The sequence below is a fragment of the Balaenoptera acutorostrata genome, chromosome 13 (assembly GCF_949987535.1).
Source record: "Balaenoptera acutorostrata chromosome 13, mBalAcu1.1, whole genome shotgun sequence".
Lineage (NCBI taxonomy): Eukaryota > Metazoa > Chordata > Mammalia > Artiodactyla > Balaenopteridae > Balaenoptera > Balaenoptera acutorostrata.
The window spans coordinates 66,134,532-66,153,432 of NC_080076.1; the positions used below are offsets into that span (position 1 = coordinate 66,134,532).

The following is an 18,901-nucleotide window of genomic DNA, read 5'->3' on the forward strand; positions in this document are numbered from 1 at the left end:
TTAGCCTTCTGGGAAGCCAACTCTGGCACTTAGGCACCAGACATTTCTTTTCTTGCATAAACTTTGAATAAAAAGTTTGAAACTCATACATAACCAAAATTCCGGAAGCATATTTTTTTAAATAACATAGAAGCGTATATTGATTATTTGCGAGAAATTAGAAGTCCAAGGCCTTCCAATTCCGTAGTGCTGTAATTTTTCACGACTAGCGGGAGCAACACGCCCCTAGCCCCTACCGCAGCGCCCCGTGGCTCCCACAGCCCAGATACTAAAGACCAGAGCGGGGCGGGACGAAGACTACAACTCCCATAAAGCTCAGGGCTCATGGTGACGTCAGCACGGAGCGCGGGCCGGCCTTCGAAACGCGCGGCTACCCCATTGGTAGGGCTGTTTCAGGCGCTTGCGCAGCTGGAGCGCCCCGCCCCCCCCGGCCTGCGCCGCGCCTGCGCCGCTGGGGCGGTACTGGGATAGCGATGGAAACGCCCGGCACTACGGTCCGGGCCGTACTGGTGTCCGCGGCGTCCGGGCCCCGGAGGAAGCGCGCCGCCGGAGAGGCCGGGGCTCCGACGAGCAGGCAGCGGGTCCTGGACGAGGAGGAGTACATCGAGGTAGGACTCGGCGTGGACGCCAGCGATTTCCAGGCCCCTTCCCTGACCCGCGCTCCCCCGCCCCGCGCTCCCCCCGGGTCGCTTCCTGGGTAACGACGCTCTTGTCCGCTCGCGAAGGTGGAGCAGCCCGAGTCTCTGCCCTCGGGATGTGGACAGTCGGGGGGACAAACAAGCACAGTGTGGAGCGAGGTGTCCCTGCTGTCAGGGAGCAGAAGGGGCGGGTGTCAGGGAAACAAGGTTCTATTAAAGGGTCAGTAGGAATTTGGGAGGATGGCGATAAAGAGGGTTTCTTGGAGAGCGATAATGGCAAGTGTTAAGGCTGGGGGTCTTGGAAGCGGGCTGCCACTGTGGCAGCATCATTGAGTGGGTGAGCATCCCACCGCCCTTGAAGTAGAAGGAGCTGGCACGGGGCTGGGAGAAAGTTGGTTAAGTTTGGGAAGCTGCTGGGATGTGCAGGCAGGTGACGTTAGTGGGCAGCTGGGTGTGCAGACGTGCAGCTCAGGGGCAAGTCTGGCTGGAGGTGCGGAGCTGGGAATCTCCACCAGTGCTGGTGGTGGGGTGACTGGCTGAAGGCATCCCGGTGAAGGATTCAGACTGGAAGTAGGAGATCATGGGTGGAATGAAGGTGGCAATACGCACATTGGTCCAGCTGGTGTGGAGGTGGAGCCAGCAAAGGAGAATGAAAGTGACCAGTTAGTGAGGGAGAGAGAAGGCTTTGAAAGTGCACCCAATGGGAGTTCCCTGGAGGTCCAGTGGTTAGGACTCCACGCTCTCACTGCCAAGGGCCTGGGTTCAATCCCTGAGTAACTAAGGTCCCACATCCCACAAGCAGCACAGCGTGGCCAAAAAAAAAAAAATTACAGCACTACGTTCCCCCAAGTTCTGGGGGTTCTTGGTCTGGACAGAGGTTGGGGGCCTCACACGTACCCTGTGGGCTGAGTGGCAGGGGAGAGGCAGACGGGAGCTCTGACTTGTGTTCTGATCGCACCTTTAGGGCCTCCAGACGGTCATCCAGAGGGACTTCTTTCCTGATGTGGAGAAGCTGCAGGCACAGAAGGAGTACCTGGAGGCCGAGGAGAATGGAGACCTGGAACGGATGCGCCAGATCGCCATCAAGTTTGGCTCTGCCCTGGGCAAGATGTCCCGAGAGCCCCCTCCGCCCTGTAAGAGGAGTCCTGTGGGGGGGCAGGAGGGGACTCCCGCTGAACTGTTGCTTCAGGATCCTTCCAATCTCCATCCCCTCTCTTCCCCCAGATGTGACTCCAGCCACATTTGAAACCCCTGAGGTGCACACGGGCACCGGGGTGGTGGGCAGTAAGGCCCGGGGCCGGGGCCACAGCCTGGAGGACGGCGATGGTGAGTGAGTGCCCCATTTCCCTCACACTGTTGGGTTTGCCTGGGGACCTCGTCTGTGGGGCCCTGGGGTGTTCAGGGGAAGGCTCCTTCTTGTCCCTGAGGGTCTCTCCTTAAAGGGCAACCCACAGGGTCTAGGAGGCAGAAGATCTGGGTCCAGCTCCCAAACATGGGGGTCATCTGAGCCTCCGGCCCTCCTCTGTGGCATGGGAATCTCGCCCCCCCCTCTTGCTGGCCTGCTCACTCTACCAACCTCTGTCCGGGGGGCGTCATGAGCCTGGGGCGGGGGCTCCTTCCCTCGCTGCCTCCTTCAGATGCCTCAGGGCCTCTGCACTTGCTTCTCCTGAGCTGGTCGCCCCCTGTGGGTGACTGCATGGCTGCTCCTTCTCTTCCTTCAGGTCTCTGCTCAGATGCTGCCTGTCAGGGAACCTTCCCTGACCTCCCAGCGCAGTCACTCACCCTGTGCTCTGTGATTTGCCACCTGGCTCTGTTTTCTTGCCAGAGGACACACCAGTTTAAAAGGCGTTTCTGTTTGTTTACCATTTCTCCCTCCACAAGAGCAGGTCCTTTTGCTCCCGTCTGCATGCCCTGCACCTAGGGTGTGCCTGGGCCTCCGGGTCTCCAACACGCTTACTGGAGTGTAAAGATTCATCCTGACTTTTCCGGGGAGCCTTCCCCAGAAGGAGCGTCTTGGGCCCTGTGAACAGTGTGCCGTGGGCCTCCTCGCAGTCGGTGCTTCATCCGGGGTGGACATGTGTGTGTGTAGATGGCCATGAGCTGCTCTCTACCAGCGTCGCATCTACAGTGTGCTCCGCTGGCAGTGGTGCCCTGTGCGAGCACATGTGTGACGTTTTCTGCTCCAGAACCCAGCCTCCTGCCAGTCACAGCGCGTCCTGTGTGTCCTCAGAGCGTGGTTCTCCGTTGCGATGTGGCTCGAGAATCACAGGCTGTTGGCAGATTCCTTTCCTTTGAATCCCCCTTACTTTTCAGTAAATGCAGGAATCCCCTGAGTAACCTGAGCGTAGGCACCACGTAGTTCACGGTTGCAGGCGAGGGGACTGAGGCTCAGGAGGGCAGTAACCTCTGCAGGTCCCAGAGCTTTTGGTGGAGGGACGGGGTCTGAGTGCCCACCTTTCTGACACTTGTCTTGACCTTTTAGGCACAGTGCTTTGCACGCTGCCTGGCAGGTGGTAGGGGGTGGAGTAGAGGCCCTCCCCCGTCGTCCCCACCGCATCTGCACTGCTGTATGCAGTGCTGCACCGCCTCAGCGGGCTGCCCTTTCACTGGCAGCGTCCAGGGCAGCCCGGGGTGTGGCCCAGTGCCTGTTAGGTGCCCCCCCGCCCACCGCTAGATAATACAGGGTCCTTGCCATCAGGTCCGCTAGCGGGTCACGAGGCTTAGGTGACAGTCACCCCCCTGTAGCACAGGTACCAAGAAGAGAGGGAGTCAGGATAAGGGGCAGGGGGACAGCCCAGGGTTTTGGAGGCAGGGCCTACAGAATAGGCACTGTTTTGGTGTGGGAGGACCCCCTGTGATCATGCTGCTCTAACGCCCGACGCCCCCTCCCGGCCTGAGTCAGAGTGCACTCTTCACTGGTATCCAGCAGATGGGAAGGGCCCCTGGGGGCTCCCTGGGCAGCTGGGGGAGTTGATTGCCCCCAAGGGGGTGTTGTCTGGCAGTGTGGGTTCCCACAGACAGACCCACGGCCAGAGAGAGGGTTTCTGGGACCGAGTGACTGCATGATGGTTTCGTGTCACCTGCCCACACCCCTGCGCAGGAGAGGCCACAGAGGAGGAGGAAAGGGAACCCCTGCCCAGCCTGGACGTCTTCCTGAGCCGGTACACGAGCGAGGACAACGCCTCCTTCCAGGAGATCATGGAGGTGGCCAAGGAGAAGAGCCGGGCGCGCCACTCATGGCTCTACCAGGCCGAGGAGGAGTTTGAGAAGGTGCCCTGGTGCAGGGTCAGCGGTACCCACTCGGGTTGGGGGTCCCCGGGCCAGGGCCCAGGGCCGGGGGTCCTCCCTGACCCTCGCTCCCACCATGACGCAGAGGCAGAAGGATAATCTCGCACTCCCGTCGGCAGAGTGCCAAGCCGTGGAGAGTGGCCAGGCTGGTGTGGAGACCTGGAAGTACAAGGCCAAGAACTCCCTCATGTACTACCCAGAGGGTGAGCGGCGGGCCGGGCGGGGGCGCAGGCTGGGGCCGAAGGTTTGGATTGGCTTTTGGGAGTGTGTGTCTGTGCCCCCTGTACTCTGGGCCTTTGGGGGTCCCGGTCCATTTCAGGGCAGGCAGGTTCGCCTGCGGAGTCTGCGCGGTCGTGTGGCTCCCCCGGCTGCATTCAGGCTGTGCTCCGTGGGGAACCAGCTCCTCTCCCTCAGGCCCTGAGCGAGGGACGGGGGGCCTGCCCACCCTGACGCTGAGGCGATTCTGCTCCCGCTGACAGGCGTCCCCGACGAAGAGCAGCTCTTCAAGAAGCCACGGCAGGTGGTGCATAAGAACACCCGCTTCCTCAGGGACCCCTTTAGTCAGGCCCTCAGCAGGTCCCAGCTGCAGCAGGCCGCTGCCCTCAACGCCCAGGTGAGGGGCCGGGCCAGCGGGGTGGCGTGGGCATCCCTGCCTTTCTGGTCCTGGCCACCCCCATACGTTAGGACTGTCCTTGGGCTCAGCAGGGCTCGGCGGTGCGGGTGTGTCTGGGTCCCTATGTGGCAGGATCTGAGTCTCTTCTCCATTCGTGGGGGCTTCGATCAGACACGTTCTGTGGGTCAGGTCTGTGCCAGTTCCCGTGGGGTGGGCTGGGCTCGGTGTGGCAGACAGCAGAGGTTCCTGACCCCAGATTTACTGCAGGGCGGTGATTCCGGCGGTCATGGCGTTGAGGAGGTGGGAGGTGGGGGGACTGTTTTGGAGACTTTTACAGGTGCCTTGTGGGAGCCATCAGAGCACAGTTGCCCCGGTTAGCATAGCCCCCCGCAGGGCCCTGAAGTCAGTGGCCCTTGAAGGTAACGCATGTCAGTTGTGGCCCGGCGTGGAGGGCAGAGGTGCTTCCTCACTTGGTTGCCGCTCTGACAGGTCCTCAAGGTCCTTGCAAGGGCCAGGGTCCTCCCTGCTTCCCCTGGGTCTGCACCCAGGAAGGGGGGGTGGGCAGCCTTTGTTCAGCCAGCGGGGATGGCCTGGGCCCCTGACACCACCTCTTCTCTCGGTCCAGCACAAACAGGGCAAGGTGGGCCCGGATGGCAAGGAGCTTATCCCCCAGGAGTCCCCTCGCGTGGGCGGATTTGGATTCATTGCCACGCCTTCTCCTGCCCCTGGTGAGAAACACACCCGCTGGTGGGACGGCCTGGGGGGAGGTGGGCTGCCCGGCTGGCCTGACACTCCTGGCGCTCCCCTGGGTCTGCACTGTGCCTCATGTGACTCGGGCCCAGGGTCCCATCTGTGCCAGGGCCGAACAGGGCTGTGGGTGGCTGGGCTCTCAGGCAGGCCCGACCTGGGACGTGTGGGGCCAGCTGGTCTAGCTGGGTGGTTCCTGTGGCTCACCCTGAGCTCAGCGGGACAGACTGGCCTGGTGAGCAGGCGGAGGGGCTCTGGGGGGAGGCCGGTGAGTCCAGTGGGTGCTGGACAGGCGTCCTTTTTAAAAATTTTATTTATTTATTTATTTATTTATCCATTTATTTAATTTTTGGTTGCATTGGGTCTTAGCTGCTGCATGCAGGTTTTTTCTAGTTGCTGAGAGCGGCAGCTACTCTTTATTGCTGTGCACAGGCTTCTCATTGCGGTAGCTTCTCTTGTTGTGGAGCGTGGGCTCTAGGCGCGCAGGCTTCAGTAGTAGTGGCACACGGGCTTCAGTAGTTGTGGCTCGCGGGCTCTAGAGTGCAGGCTCAGTAGTTGCGGCGCGCAGGCTTCAGTAGTAGTGGCACATGGGCTTCAGTAGTTGTGGCTCGCGGGCTCTAGAGCGCAGGCTTAGTAGTTGTAGCGCACAGGCTTAGATGCCCCACGGCATGTGGGATCTTCCCAGACCAGGGCTTGAACCCATGTCCCCTGCGTTGGCAAACGGATTCTTAACCATTGCACCACCAGGGAAGCCCCTGGGCAGGCATCCTGCGCATGGAAGCCAAGCTCAGTCTGCAGGAGACTGGGTGCACCTGGGCCTCCAGGGGCCGTGCCTGGCCCGTGCAGGTGGGCAGGACGGGCCTGAAGGGTCCTACAGGGCCACGTGTGCTTCCCTCAGGCCACCTGCCTTGTGCCACTGGCCTGGGCTGGGTATCCCTGTCAGTCTTGGGTAGTTTTTCCTAGTTCTGGGTCTCACGTTAGCAGGTGTGCGGTGCTCACAAACCTAAGCCCAGGGATCACAGCAGGCGCACGAGACTCGGGGTGGCCTCCTGGGCACACGCTGGTCTCTCTCTGCGCCCAGGGACACCGGTGGCTGCGCCATGGCAAGGGCCTGTGGAGGCACCACGGTTTGCCCAGGATCCTGGGAGGTTTGGGAGCCCTGGAAGGCCCCAGATCTCCTCCCTGCAGCGGGGTCCTGTGACTGTCCTCCGGGGGCCCCCTGGCCCTGTGCTAGGATGGAGGTCTAACTCACCCAGCCCAGCTTCTCTGCAAAGCCCCCTACCCCAGGCTAAGCCCCACGGTGCAGGGGCACGGGCTGGCCTTGATGTTTCCCTCCGAGAAGTCAGAAGTGCTGGGTTCTGGTCCCGGGAAGGAGAGAGGGCAGCTGCTGGCCTTGGTGCTTGTGAGCTGCGACCCCCATCCGGGTCCCAGGCCTGAGCTGGCTGTGGGCTCTCCATCCGCAGGTGTGAACGAGTCCCCACTGATGACCTGGGGGGAGGTCGAGAACACGCCCTTGAGAGTCGAAGGATCTGAAACGCCCTACGTGGATAGGACGCCAGGGCCAGCCTTCAAGGTGGGTCACGGTGGGAGCAGCACGGGTGGACTCAGGGCCTCCTGAGCACCCATAGCTCCGTGCACAGCGGATGGGCTGCACACCTGGGCAGGCCCTGCACTTCCACGTAGGACCGGGCACTGAGGACAGGCGTGGGCGGGTGGGTGGGTTGGGGGAGAGACTGGGGTGGAGGGGTTCGAAGCACCAAGGCAGGGAGCTGCCGGGGCCGTTCCGAGCCTGCAGGCCCAGAGGATGGGGCTGTTCAGAAATGAGGGGTGGTCTCAGATGGGCCAGGAACTCCTGCTGTGCTGCAGCCTGAGGGCGGGAAGGGTCCCAGAACCCTAGTGTCTGTGGGATGCGGCTGTGTCCTCAGGAGGGCTGTGTCCTTGCAGAGAGAGGCCTCTGGTTACGGGAGAACCAGGTCAGGTGCCCCCAGCCAGGTGTCATAGGAGCAGTCAGAGTTGAGGTTCACAAGGCCTGGAGCCCAGGAGGAAGGCGGTTTGTGGGCCAGGCAGGCAGGCAAGGGGGCCGGTGGCAGGTGGTTTGTAGGGATGGGGTGGCCCGGGAAGGCGCCAGCGAACAGACAGGCAGGTGGGGCCCCAGAGCAATGTTGGGAAGGCAGGTCCCTGGTCTGCACACAATTTGTGGGGAAACTGAGCGATGGGTGTGGTTTGGGGGGGAAGTGGGGGAGGTCCCCAGAGCCTTGCACGTACTGTTGGGTGCTGGGGGGGGGGGTTGCTGGTGGCAGAGGTGGGTGGTGCCACAGAGGCTGAAGGCTGCAGGGTCACGTCATCTGCTTTGAAGCCCCAAAGAATGGGGCACGGAATTTGGAATTCACATAGGTCTGCGGAGGGGACAGGGTCACGGGTCTCTTTAAACACAGGCAACACCAGTGTGGAATGCAAAGGAAAAAGTGTCAGTCACTGTAGCAACAGAAACATGCAATCATAGGAGCGACTGGCTTGGAGAGAAAGCACAGACCTGTGCGGCAGAAACCTGGTGGCTGAGGGGCGGGTGCTTCCCCAGTGCAAGGGTGACGTGTGGCCAGACAGCATGTGCGGGGCCCGGGCACCTTGGTTCTCAGCCTGGGATGCGGCGACAGCTGAGAAAAACTTGCAGGGGGATGTGTGCTGTCAGGCGTTGAAGCAAGCCACCCTTGGCAGGTGGGTCAGGCCTGAGCCTGGTCCCAGTGCCCAGGCAGGATTTGGGGCACCGCGCTGAGTGTGTGGAGCTAGGGTAACAAGCCAGGCCCTCAGTGTACACGGCAGGATGAGTTCCGGGCAGATGGAAAAGTTGAATGTTAAAACAACAAATGTTAAACCTCAGAATAACATACCAGTCGACGTTTAATGTGACGTTGAGGCAGGAAGGCTTTCTAAACACGACGGCAAAGGGAGAAATCACGAAGGGAGTGGGGGCTGGATCACGCTACGGGAAGATGACAACCCTGAGTACAGTGGAAAACGTCAAAAGTTACAGCGGAAAACGTCAAAAGTAAAACTACAAGCAGATAACTGAAGAGAAATCTGAACGGTGTACGTTAACTCAGCCAACGTAGATGAAACTCCTGCAAGTGAGAAAGGAAACAAAAAACCAATAGAAAGACAGGCCCAGGGACTTCCCTGGTGGTCCAGTGGTGGAGAGTATGCCTTACAATGCGGGGGGCGCGGGTTATATCCCTGGCCGGGGAACTGGGATCCCACATGCTGCAGGGCAACTAAGCCCACACACCACAACTACTGAGCTCACGCACCTCAACGAGAGAGCCCGCGTTCTGCAAACTACAGAGCCCATGCACTCTGCAGCCTGCACGCCACAACTAGAGAAGAGAAAAACCCGCATGCCACGACTAGAGAGAAGCCCGTGCGCCACAACGAAGATCCTACATCCCTCAACGAAGATCCCGTGTGCCGCAACTAGGACCTGACGCAAGCAAAAAGAAAATAAAATTAAATAAATAAATCTTTAAAACAAACGAACAGAAAGACAGGCCCACAAAACATTTCTTGAAGTTCTCTATGGAAACGCAGAGGCTGGTACACCCTGGCAGTCAGACAAAGGCATATTGAAACAGGCCCTTTTCCTGGAAGGGGGTCACAGGTGCCTGACCGGGCAGTGCCGGCTTCATGAAGAACCCGGGTGGGCCTTGGGCGGGTGGGCAGCTCAGGCTGGCTGGGGGCTTTCAGGGGCAGCGATGGTGGGCTGTTGGGACCGCAGGGGCCACGGGAAGAGGCCGGCGCCCCCGCGGCAAGGACGCCCTGGCTGGGCAGTGGCCCAGCCCCCCCACGCCTGCTGTCTTTTAGATCCTGGAGCCGGGCCGCAGGGAGCGGCTGGGGCTGAAGATGGCCAACGAGGCTGCCGCCAAGAACCGGGCCAAGAAGCAGGAGGCCTTGCGGAGGGCGACAGAGAACCTAGCCAGGTGAGGGTGGCCCGGCCCCTGCAGTGGGCGCTCTCAGGGCTGGGGCCTGTGGCTGTCCCTCCGGCCGGAGCGGGGCCCTCTCCGCCTCGTGCACAGCCTCCTCCTTCCGCGTACCTGCGGCGCCTTTAGGCCTGTTGTCCCCACTGAGCTCCTGTCCACCCCGTGGAGTCGGTGTTATCGCTGCCCTCGGGAGAGGGTTGGGGTCCACTGCAGCCTCTCAGCTGAGGGCAGCCACACCCCTCGACTGCAGGCTCAGGCTCACTGTCTGGGCCAGGTCATCCAGGTCCCCACCCAGAATGATCACACATCTTCTGGGAGCCTTCCTGTGGGGCCAAGGGAGGCCCTGCTGCGGGGAGAGCCCGGTCGGGCCTAATCCTGCCTCTCACCCACCCCTTCCTTCTGCTGCAGCCTCACCCCCAAAGGCCTGAGCCCAGCCATGTCTCCAGCCCTGCAACGCCTCGTGAGCAGGACAGCCAGCAAGTACACGGACCGGGCCCTGCGTGCCAGCTACACACCATCCCCAGCACGCTCTACCCACCTCAAGACCCCAGCCGGCGGGCCCCAGACCCCGACGAGCACACCGGCTCCTGCCTCTGCCACACGCACCCCCCTCAGCCAGGATCCGGCCTGCATCACGGACAACTTGCTGCAGCTCCCCGCCCGGCGCAAAGCCTCGGACTTCTTCTAGTCTGTCCTGGGCTGGGCCCGCGGGAGCTTCGTGGAGCCCTCAGGGCAGCTCTCTGCCCAGCAGAGGACTCTGGCTTTCTGGGGACCCAGGCCTGAGCCCGAAGCAGCGAGCATCCCAGGAGACCCAGAAGACAGGTGCTGGGCTGGCACAGGACCTGCCCCGCGGCCTTGGGGAGCATCCCAGGGCCTTGCTGACATGCTTTTCTGTCGAACCCCAACCTGTTCCTATTTAATCCTCATTAAAGAACATCTACAGCTCAGCAGGGCTGCCTCTCCGCCCTGTGGCCTGCGCACCCTGGGGTCACCCTCGTGCCTGCATCGCACCTGCGTCCTGTGCTCAGGACCGCAGACCTCCTGGGAGGAGGCTGCTGGGTGGTGACTCTCGGAGGGCCGGGGTGTCCAGCCTTTCTTGCTGCTGCCTGCGTTGCTTCCGGTGGTGCCCCCAGGGCTGGGGACCTGCCTCTGAGCTGAGCTCACAGCCCTTCGGTCCGCCCTTGGGGAGGGCAGAGCCCTTGGCAGTTGTGCCCCACGTTTTCCTGCATGAAGAGCTGGTCCCTGGTCCCCCCACCGCCAGGTTCACCCAGGCTCTGGGCCCAGGTCCACAGCCTCCCTGGCCAGGCCTGACCTGCGTGGTTTGCTGGTGATACGGCTGCACGGGTCCTGCATGTGAGGCTGCTCCCTTGGGAGGCGCTTTCCCAGTGGCCTCAGCCATCACCTCCCAAGCACCTGGCTTCCAGCTCAGATGGCCAGGGCCGTCCCCATGTCCCCTCCCTCCCTCTGCTCGGGGCTCCAGGCCCTGCCTTCCACATGCTGCTGGGTTGCCGGCCTCACCCCGTTGTCACCCCACCAGCGAGACCCCCATGTAACAGTAACCTGGGCCACAGTGTCACAAGCAGTGGGGCTGGGCTCCACTTGGACCCGAGAGCGCCATGGGCACCACGGGCGGGCACCTGCCTCTGGGCCCGAGGGTGTTGGTGCCTGACCCTGGAAGTCTTGGGGCCAGCTCCTCACAGGGAGGTGGGCTGGCTCCCAGACAGGCTCTTTAGGCCTCAGGTGGGGTCGGGTTGTGCTCAGAGAGGCAGCCTGGGGTCTGCTCAGATGGGAGCCCCTCGTGCTTTGAGCACGTGCACCCTGCAGTGGGCCATCCTCATGCTCCCTGGAGGCTGCCTGGGCACCAGCTGGCCCGCACTCCTTCTCAGAGAAGTCCTGCAAGTTCCTGGGAGCCAAGTCCTGGCTGTGCCCTGTGCCCCACCAAGGGGGTGGGGCTGGGACTGTCCAGGGTCAGGAAAGGGCCGCTTTGGGTGCTTTATTCTCCATAGAGAAGGGTGGGTTTGGCCCTGAGGGAGCCCCCAGCAAGTAGGGGGTGGAGGTCAGGGTGGGTGTGAGCGAGATGCGGGGCGCTGTCCAGGCAAGGCCACCAAAGACCAGGTGCTGACCACCTGGCGGGGTTGGGGGTGATGGCTGATAAAGCATGAGGGCTGCTTGGCGGGGATAGGGCCAGGGGGAATGCCACTGGAAGGTCTCGGCTTCGGGGTCTCCCATCCCAACTGCGGGAACGAAGGGAGAGGGGGGTGTTGAGGAAGGGCTGCCTGAGGTGGGGGTCTGGGCAGGGTGGGGAGGCATGTGGGGGCTTGGCGGGTGGGCGGCCGCGGAGTCCTTGCCCATGAGGCCTGGCCCCCACTCCAGATCCCCTGCGCCGCAGGGAGGGGAGTGCTGAGCCCTAGAGAAAACGACTCCTCGTGGGCCTCTCTGCTGTATACACTCTGGTTTATTTGGTGGTCAGGATTTAACGTCTTTGCTACTAAGTGGAAGAAAGCTAATAGAACGTAATCAAAATAACGGTTTAATTGACAGATTTTACTTGTTCTTGGACCTGTGCCTTCTTCAGATTCTACCTCCTACTTAGCTTTCGGGGTGCTCATCGCACCATGCCCCCCGGGCCCTCCGCACCGCTAGGTGCTCGCCTTCCCCACCTCGGCTCCGGAGACGTGATGGTCCTTCGCCCTGGAGGTCTCGGCCAGCCGGTCCTCCATCCTGTCCACGTTCTCGGGCACCACCAGCAGCCGGTGCTGGTTCTTGGCCCCCAGCTTGTGGTCGGGCTGGTGCTCAGGCTGGTGCTCGGGCCACGAGCCCAGCTGGGTGTCCAGTTTGCACTCAGCCCGGTACTTGCCTTCACCCTCCCTCTTAAAGGAGGCCAAAGACACGGCTTTGGGCTTGGGGGGCTGCAACCATGAGTGGCTGAGGATCTCGTCGATGTGCAGCCGCCGGTTGACGTCCGGCTGCAGGATGCGGTAGATAAGGTCCTTGCACTCGCCTGTCAGGTTCTTGGAGCGTGGGAAGTCCACGCGGTGCTCCTTCTGGATGCGCAACATCTTCTTGATGTCCGAGTCGTCATAGGGCATGGAGCCGCAGACCATGATGTAGAGGATCACACCCAGGCTCCAGATGTCATACACCTTGGGCTGGTAGGGGATGCCCTGCAACACCTCAGGGGCCGCGTACGCTGCCGACCCACAGAAGGTCTTGCTGAGGATGATGCGCCCACTGCTGTCCCGCAGGCAGCGCTTGGAGAAGCCGAAGTCGGACAGCTTGATGTTGAAGTCCTTGTCAAGGAGAAGGTTCTCACACTTGAGGTCTCGGTGGACGACGTCCAGGTTGTGGCAGTACTTGACGGCGGAGGACAGCTGCCAGAACATCTTGCGTGCCACGTCCTCATGCAGGGCCCCCCGGCACTTGATGAACTCGAGTAGGTCGCCCTGAACTCCGAGCTCCATGATGATGTAGATACGGCCGTCGGAGGTCTCAAAGATCTCGTAGGTCTTGATGATAGAGCGGTGGTTGACGGTTGCCAGGATGTCCATCTCCCGGGGAAGGAATCTCTCCACAAAGTCCGTGGGCGTCTTCTTGCGGTCGATGATCTTGACGGCCACGTTGAACTTGAGGCGCTCGGAGTAGGCGGATTTGACTTTTGCATATGAGCCCTTGCCCAGGTTGATGCCCACGATGTAACCCTTCTTCCTTAGGACTGCGGCATCATCCATGGTGCCAGGAGCGGCTGGCGCCGCTGCCCTCTACATCCCCTCCCCACCTGGGCCAGCAGGCATTGTCCTCGTTTGCACTGTGGGGAGCCGTCTGGCCAGTCTGGGCCTGCACTTGGAGGTGTGGAACACCCAGCATTGTCCCCCCGTGACTTCAGCCTGTGAAGTCATAAAGCCAGGCTGCCTGGAGTGGGGCCTGGGCGGGGGACAGGCCCTGGAGCCCCGGAAATCAGGCTGGCCTGGCAGGAGTGCTGCTCCCTGCCTGCTGGAAGGAAGCTGGCGCCCAGGACTGTGGTGACCCGCACTGCTCTTCCTCCTCGCTGTGCTGCACTGCCCCAAGTCAGGCCCAGGGGACCGCCCAGGTCCAGCCAGCATGCGGGCCCCACGCCCGTTTCCCTCTCCTGGATGTGGGGACTGACTCTGCAGTGGCCTCTGTCCCACGAGGGCCAATTTCCTGCCGCTTCTTTGAGGTGTGATGAGCACCCCCTCTGGGGCTGTGTCTTTGGAACCCGCCGTGCCGGGGAGGGACTGCCCTGGTCCGGCCGGGCTGGCGGTGGTTCCAAGCCTGGGAGACAAGACCAGCTGTCCGGGGAGCAGGGGTGGGGTGGGGGTGGATCAGTTCTGTGGTGGCGAGCAGGGCGTGCTTGGGGCAGGGGGCAGCTCAGAGGCTGTGAGTGCCCAGCCCGGCAGCCCGGTCCCCAGTGGGCTGGCAGATGCACGTTCCGTGGGGGGGGGGGGTGATAGGTCCAGGCAGGGAAGGGCATTGGGGAGGGAAGGACATTCTGAGAATGGCTGAGTCCCAGAGTTAGGAGGAGGTGGAGGAGAGGGTCAGGGGACAGCTGCTGCAGGTCCCGGGGCAGGAGCAGCCAGAACCCAAGTCCCGTTTTCAGACGGGTCCTGGAAGAGCACATAGGGAAGGGGCTTTGGGGTGAGCGGAGGCTAGCGCCTATGACCAGGCACAGGGAGGCTGGACGGGGCAGGCCCGTGGGGAGGGGGACCGACAAGAGGGAGACTGGGTTCTGGTGCGTTGGCCAGTGAGTGGGCGGGCCCTCAGGTGGAGCCTTGGTGCTGCGGTCCCGGGGATCTTGGGGGACGGCAGCACCCCTAGCACTGACAGTGAAGAGCAAGCACCTGGGTGAGGGGGGATCCTGAATTATGTCGCTGGGACCTTTGTGAGCTGTTGGAACCCTGGGAGGGCACATCATCTTTGCATCTCAGACTGTCTTTGCCCCTGGAAACAATGTGGAAACCCTTTTGTTCTTGCTTTGGGAAACGTGGCCTCCTGTAGCGTCTCCTCGGGTGCTTCGCAAGCCCTGCTGTCCACTTGTCTGTCCTCTGTAGTGCGTTGCCAGGACAGGAGGCGTGCCGTGTGTGTGCTCAGTTCTCCAGGGGTTGGGGGAGAGGAAGTCCTGTTTGTGGGTGGGTGAGTGGGTGGGAGTGACTGTGGAACCCGCATGCAGGGGATCAGCAGGGCTCCCCCAGGTGCCGGGAGGTGTGTTGTCCTGGCCGGAGCACAGCGCGTGTACACACCTGGAGCGCGGAGAGCTCCCTGGCAGGAGGTCTGTGTGGAAGATCTCAGGGCAGGGCAGCCGGGTCCAGATGCCAGCGGGAGTGACTGGCCTGATGCCTGCCTTTCTCCTGGGGGCTTTGGTAGAAATGACCAGAACTTCACTCCTTTGTGTCATAGAGGGGCCAGCTGCGAGGCCCCCAGGTCAGGCCCCGGAAGCCAGGCACCCTCCCCACCTGTCTCCCTCGCTCCCAGGTCTCTGTCGGGGGCACCCTGCACGTCTGCCCTCTTGGCCGACCCCACCGCCTGCTTTCCCCTTTGTTGTGGGTTCTGCTTCTCCACACCCGCCCTTGCCCAGGACAGTGTGGCCTCTTTGGTTCTTGGGGGACATGGATGGAGGAGGCATGTGCCAGCATCAGGCCAGCAGACCTGCCGGGTGTGGAGCGGGCGGCTCTGCCCAGGATGTGCACGCAGGGGCAGGGGCTGCTGGTGCGCTGGGTTGGGGGGATGTTAGACTGGATAGGGGCTCGGGGTGCTCCCGGCTATGGGCCTGTGGGTCCCAGACCTGCAGACCCTGGGAGGCCCCCCATGGAGCTTTGGCCTCCATTTCTCCACTCCATGGCATTCGAGGGTCGGCCTCAGGCCCTGGGTGACATGAACAGAACCTTGCCTTTTTGGAGCCCGGAGGCCAGGGAGGTTCAGTGTCACCCACAGTATGAATGCCCTGCGGCTGGGCCGTGACACAGGGACATGGAGCTGTGAGGTCAGAGAGCTGGGGCTGGACTCAGGGAGGCTGGAATGCTGAGGTCTGAGGTCAGGCCACACGGAGGAGGATGGTGACTGCAGTGCGTGTGATGGTCTGAAAGGTCAGCGTGGTGAGAGCATGCGGGGGCGGGAGGGAGCACGGAGGCCACATTGAGGGTCTTGATCCTAAAGCTTCAGGATCAAGGGCCTGAAAGGGTCTGAGCCCAGGCCGTGTTTAGTGGAACAGCTCACAGGAGTAGCCCGGCATCTAAGGCCACCTGGGGAGGAGGGAGCCTCACGCACCTGGGCCTCTGCTCCGCACTGTGATTTCCGGCAGTCGCCCCACCCTCTCTGAGCCATCTCCCCACCTGTAAAGCACACAGTAGGTGCACCTTCCTGAGGTCCCTCCTGCCCAGGCATGCCTCCGAGCTGGGCTGCCATGAGTCGCTCCCAGGCCCCCTTGCATCGCGCTGCCCTCTGCCCCAATGACCGCACTGATGACGGAGGAGGTTCACAAGCCTCCTGGGACGTCCCCACCCCCGCTGGCCCCATGCGCTCTGGAATTCCACTCTACCGCTAGGCAAGCTGTGTGACTCTGGGTTCCCGGGTCCTCCAGGACTACTCTGCAGCGGTTCTGTCCTGGACCCTGGGCACTCACTCGCAGGCCTGCCCTGGCGGAGGCCCCCAGAAGGCTTTGTGTGTGGAGGCCGTGGCCCCTTGGCCAAACCTGGAGAGATGGGCAGGGCTGCAGGGATGCGTCCACAAGCAGGGCTATGGCACATGGCAGGGGGCTGGGAGGCCAGACCTGGGAAGACCTCAAGGGTTAGGTGTGGGGATCCTTCCCGCAGGCAGTGGGAGCCAGACTGGGTGCAGAAGGAGGGCTCTGGCCACCGTGGGCGGCGATGGGAGAACAAGGACAGGGGCCTAGGTGGTGGCTGAGCCTTGACACATGGGGATGCCCAGCTCTGGGGACACAGGATGTGTGGAGGTGGCTGTGGGGAGACGGAGGAGCCAGGCAGAGGCCATGTCTGGGGCACTCACTGGACCTCACGTCTCCCAAGACACCAGCAGGGGCGGGAGGAGAGGCGAGCCTTGTTTTTTGGTGTGTTAAACCCGCAGGTCCATGCGAGGTTGTCAGGCGCATGTGCAGATCAGGAGGAGAAAGCAGCTGCCGCGGCATAGCCGGGGTAAGGATAGCGTGAGAACCGGAATGGCGGGCCCCGCAGTGCCCAGCAGCCGGCGATGCACACGCGGGCCTGCTCCCTCTGCAGACACCATGGCCGCAGGCTGGGCACGCGTGTGAGGACGCCTGTGCCCTCCTGCTCCAGTGTCTGCTTATCTGCTTTGGCAGGAGCATCATCCCTGGGAGAAACTGGGACCAGAGGGGAACAAAATGTGTTCAGACCACACAGTGACTGCGGGACATGCAGGCTGGAGAGGGGCTGGCCATGTAGCAGGGCCCCTGCTGCCGGGGGATGCCCACGAGGCGGCATGACTCAGGGCACTGTTGGGAACTGGGTGCTAGCAGGACGTGGGGGACCCTGGAGCCAGAGCAGAAAGAGCTGCCCACGGGGAGGGGCTCGAGGGAGGCTGGTCTACCTGCCTCTACAGGTTCTCCCCACTGGCAGCCTTGTGGGGCTGTTGAGGACCCAGACCTCGGGGGGAAGGCCCCCGCCTCCCAGCCCTCCTCTGCCTGCAGCCACCTGCTCTTCGCGCCCCTCTCCAGCCCGGCATCGCACTCATGGGCCTCCCTCTTGAAGCAATGTCTTCCTTACTCAGCTCTGCTCCGGTCCAGGGCCTGAGGTCACAGTCAGGGCTGGGCACACAGGGCTGTGTTTTCCAAAGCGGGAGGTGAAGTGCAGCGCGGTCTGAGAGTGGGGGCAGGGGGAGTGCAGGATCCTCTCCCTGGGCGACCAAAGCCCGCAGGGCAAAGACACTGACCTCAGGGTCTGCAGTAATATAGTGATTTATTGCTTCTTTAGCCACATGAGTTACCAAGGTCAAAGGGAGGGGGAAGAAACTGACGAAAATAGCGGCTCATCTGGGACTGTCTTCCTTCTCGGCTTGTCTCTTGGCTTCTTTGGAGCTCAGGCTTGAGGCCATGAACACTGCCTCATTTTCTGCCGGCCCCCTGGGCCGCGAGAGCTGACTAGGTGTGTGTCTCTGAAGGCTGCGGGGTGGCCCCTTCCTTGATCTCCTTGCTGGGTTGCTCGCTGGTGAGGCCCATGGCCTCTGACTGCCTTGACACCTGCACCGCCAGCGCCTCCTCCTCGGGTCTTGTCTCTGCCCAGGTCTTGGGCTCCAGCTTGGTGGCAGACTTCTTGTCGGAGCTGGGCTCAGGAGTCCACGGGGGCTCGGTGGCCCGAGAGCTCTCCCCCTCCTTGTTGATGGCTGCAGAGGACAGGCCCCAGGCCTTGGGCTGCACCCAGCAGTGGCTGAGGATCTCGTCGATGTGCAGCCGCCGGTTGACGTCCGGCTGCAGCATGCGGTAGATGAGGTCCTTGCACTCACCCGTCAGGTGCTTAGAGCGCGGGAAGTTGACGCGATGCTCCTTCTGGATGCGCAGCATCTTCTTGATGTTGGAGTCGTCATACGGCATGGAGCCGCAGACCATGATGTAGAGAATCACGCCTAGGCTCCAGATGTCATACACCTTGGGCTGGTAGGGGATGCCCTGAAGCACCTCGGGGGCCGCGTATGCCGCCGACCCACAGAAGGTCTTGCTCAGTGTCAGTTGGCCGCTGTCATCCCGCAGGCAGCGCTTGGAGAAGCCGAAGTCGGACAGCTTGATGTTGAAGTCTTTGTCGAGGAGAAGGTTCTCACACTTGAGGTCTCGGTGGACAACATCTAGGTCGTGGCAGTACTTGATGGCTGAGGACAGCTGGTGGAACTTCTTGCGCGCATCGTCTTCCTGCAGGGCCCCCCGGGTCTTGATGAACTCAAGGAGGTCGCCCTGGACCCCGAGCTCCATGACGATGTAGACCTTGCCGTCAGAGGTCTCAAAGATCTCGTAGGTCTTGATGATGGAGTGGTGGTTTAGCATGGCCAGAATCTCAATTTCCCGGGGAAGGAATTTCTCCAGGAAGTCTGTGGGGGCTTTCTTGCGGTCGATGATCTTGACCGCCACGTTGAACTTCAGGCGCTCAGAGTAAGCGGATTTGACTTTCGCATACGAGCCCTCTCCCAAATTGATTCCCATGATGTAGCCTCGTCGCTTGAGGACGGCAGCATCATCCATGGTGCCGGGAGCGCCCAGTGCCCCTGAGGCTGCCCTCTACATCCCTGCGGGACATGGGCCAGCGGCGTCCTCATTTACACTGTGGACAGAGAGTCCTCTGGCCTGCCTCCTAGAGGCCAAGACTCTGGGGTGGAACATTCGGCATTGTCTCCCTGGTGACTTCAGTGGGTGAAGTCATAAAGGAGGACTGCCCTGGGGAATGAGGCTCTGGCCTGAGCCACTAAGACTCGGAACCCTGGAAGGCCGGCCAGTGGCCTCATGCTCGGCTGGGACCCAAGGTAGGAGGGGGCTGTGGGGAGTGCATCGGTCAGCCCAAGCCTCCAAACCAGAGCCAGGCCTGCTGGTGGAGCGGCGGGTTGATTTCTGCAACCCGGGGCATCCCTGGAAATCCAGGGCAGGCAGTCCCATCACTCTGGGTCTCATCAGGAAA

At 62.0% G+C, this 18,901-nt stretch overlaps 3 protein-coding genes across 3 annotated transcripts; 1 reads left to right on the forward strand and 2 right to left on the reverse strand.

Moving 5' to 3' along the window:
- The first annotated feature begins 442 nt into the window (after positions 1 to 442).
- Positions 443 to 10,204, forward strand: ESS2 (ess-2 splicing factor homolog). Its single transcript, XM_057527303.1, has 10 exons — positions 443 to 608; positions 1,603 to 1,771; positions 1,863 to 1,964; positions 3,739 to 3,908; positions 4,012 to 4,129; positions 4,406 to 4,539; positions 5,165 to 5,267; positions 6,750 to 6,859; positions 9,142 to 9,257; positions 9,666 to 10,204. Exons 1-10 carry the CDS (start codon positions 474 to 476, stop codon positions 9,943 to 9,945), a joined length of 1,437 nt encoding a protein of 478 aa, XP_057383286.1. The 5' UTR covers positions 443 to 473; the 3' UTR covers positions 9,946 to 10,204.
- A 1,692-nt stretch (positions 10,205 to 11,896) lies between these two features.
- On the reverse strand, positions 11,897 to 12,985 carry TSSK2 (testis specific serine kinase 2). Its single transcript, XM_007196261.1, has one exon. The coding sequence runs from the start codon at positions 12,983 to 12,985 to the stop codon at positions 11,897 to 11,899; it is 1,089 nt and encodes a 362-aa protein (XP_007196323.1).
- A 4,397-nt stretch (positions 12,986 to 17,382) lies between these two features.
- TSSK1B (testis specific serine kinase 1B) lies at positions 17,383 to 18,471 on the reverse strand. Its single transcript, XM_007196262.2, has one exon. It carries the CDS (start codon positions 18,469 to 18,471, stop codon positions 17,383 to 17,385), a length of 1,089 nt encoding a protein of 362 aa, XP_007196324.2.
- Between the last annotated feature and the right edge of the window lie 430 nt (positions 18,472 to 18,901).

What these genes read in the sequence shown, in the direction of transcription:
- ESS2 (XM_057527303.1), top strand. Translation starts at nt 474, where the DNA reads ATGGAAACGCCCGGCACTACGGTCCGGGCCGTACTGGTGTCCGCGGCG. An exon ending in CCGAGAGCCCCCTCCGCCCT is followed by an intron (nt 1,772 to 1,862) that starts GTAAGAGGAGTC and finishes CTCTTCCCCCAG; the next exon opens with ATGTGACTCCAGCCACATTT. An exon ending in GCGACAGAGAACCTAGCCAG is followed by an intron (nt 9,258 to 9,665) that starts GTGAGGGTGGCC and finishes CTTCTGCTGCAG; the next exon opens with CCTCACCCCCAAAGGCCTGA.
- TSSK2 (XM_007196261.1), bottom strand. Translation starts at nt 12,985, where the DNA reads ATGGATGATGCCGCAGTCCTAAGGAAGAAGGGTTACATCGTGGGCATC.
- TSSK1B (XM_007196262.2), bottom strand. Translation starts at nt 18,471, where the DNA reads ATGGATGATGCTGCCGTCCTCAAGCGACGAGGCTACATCATGGGAATC.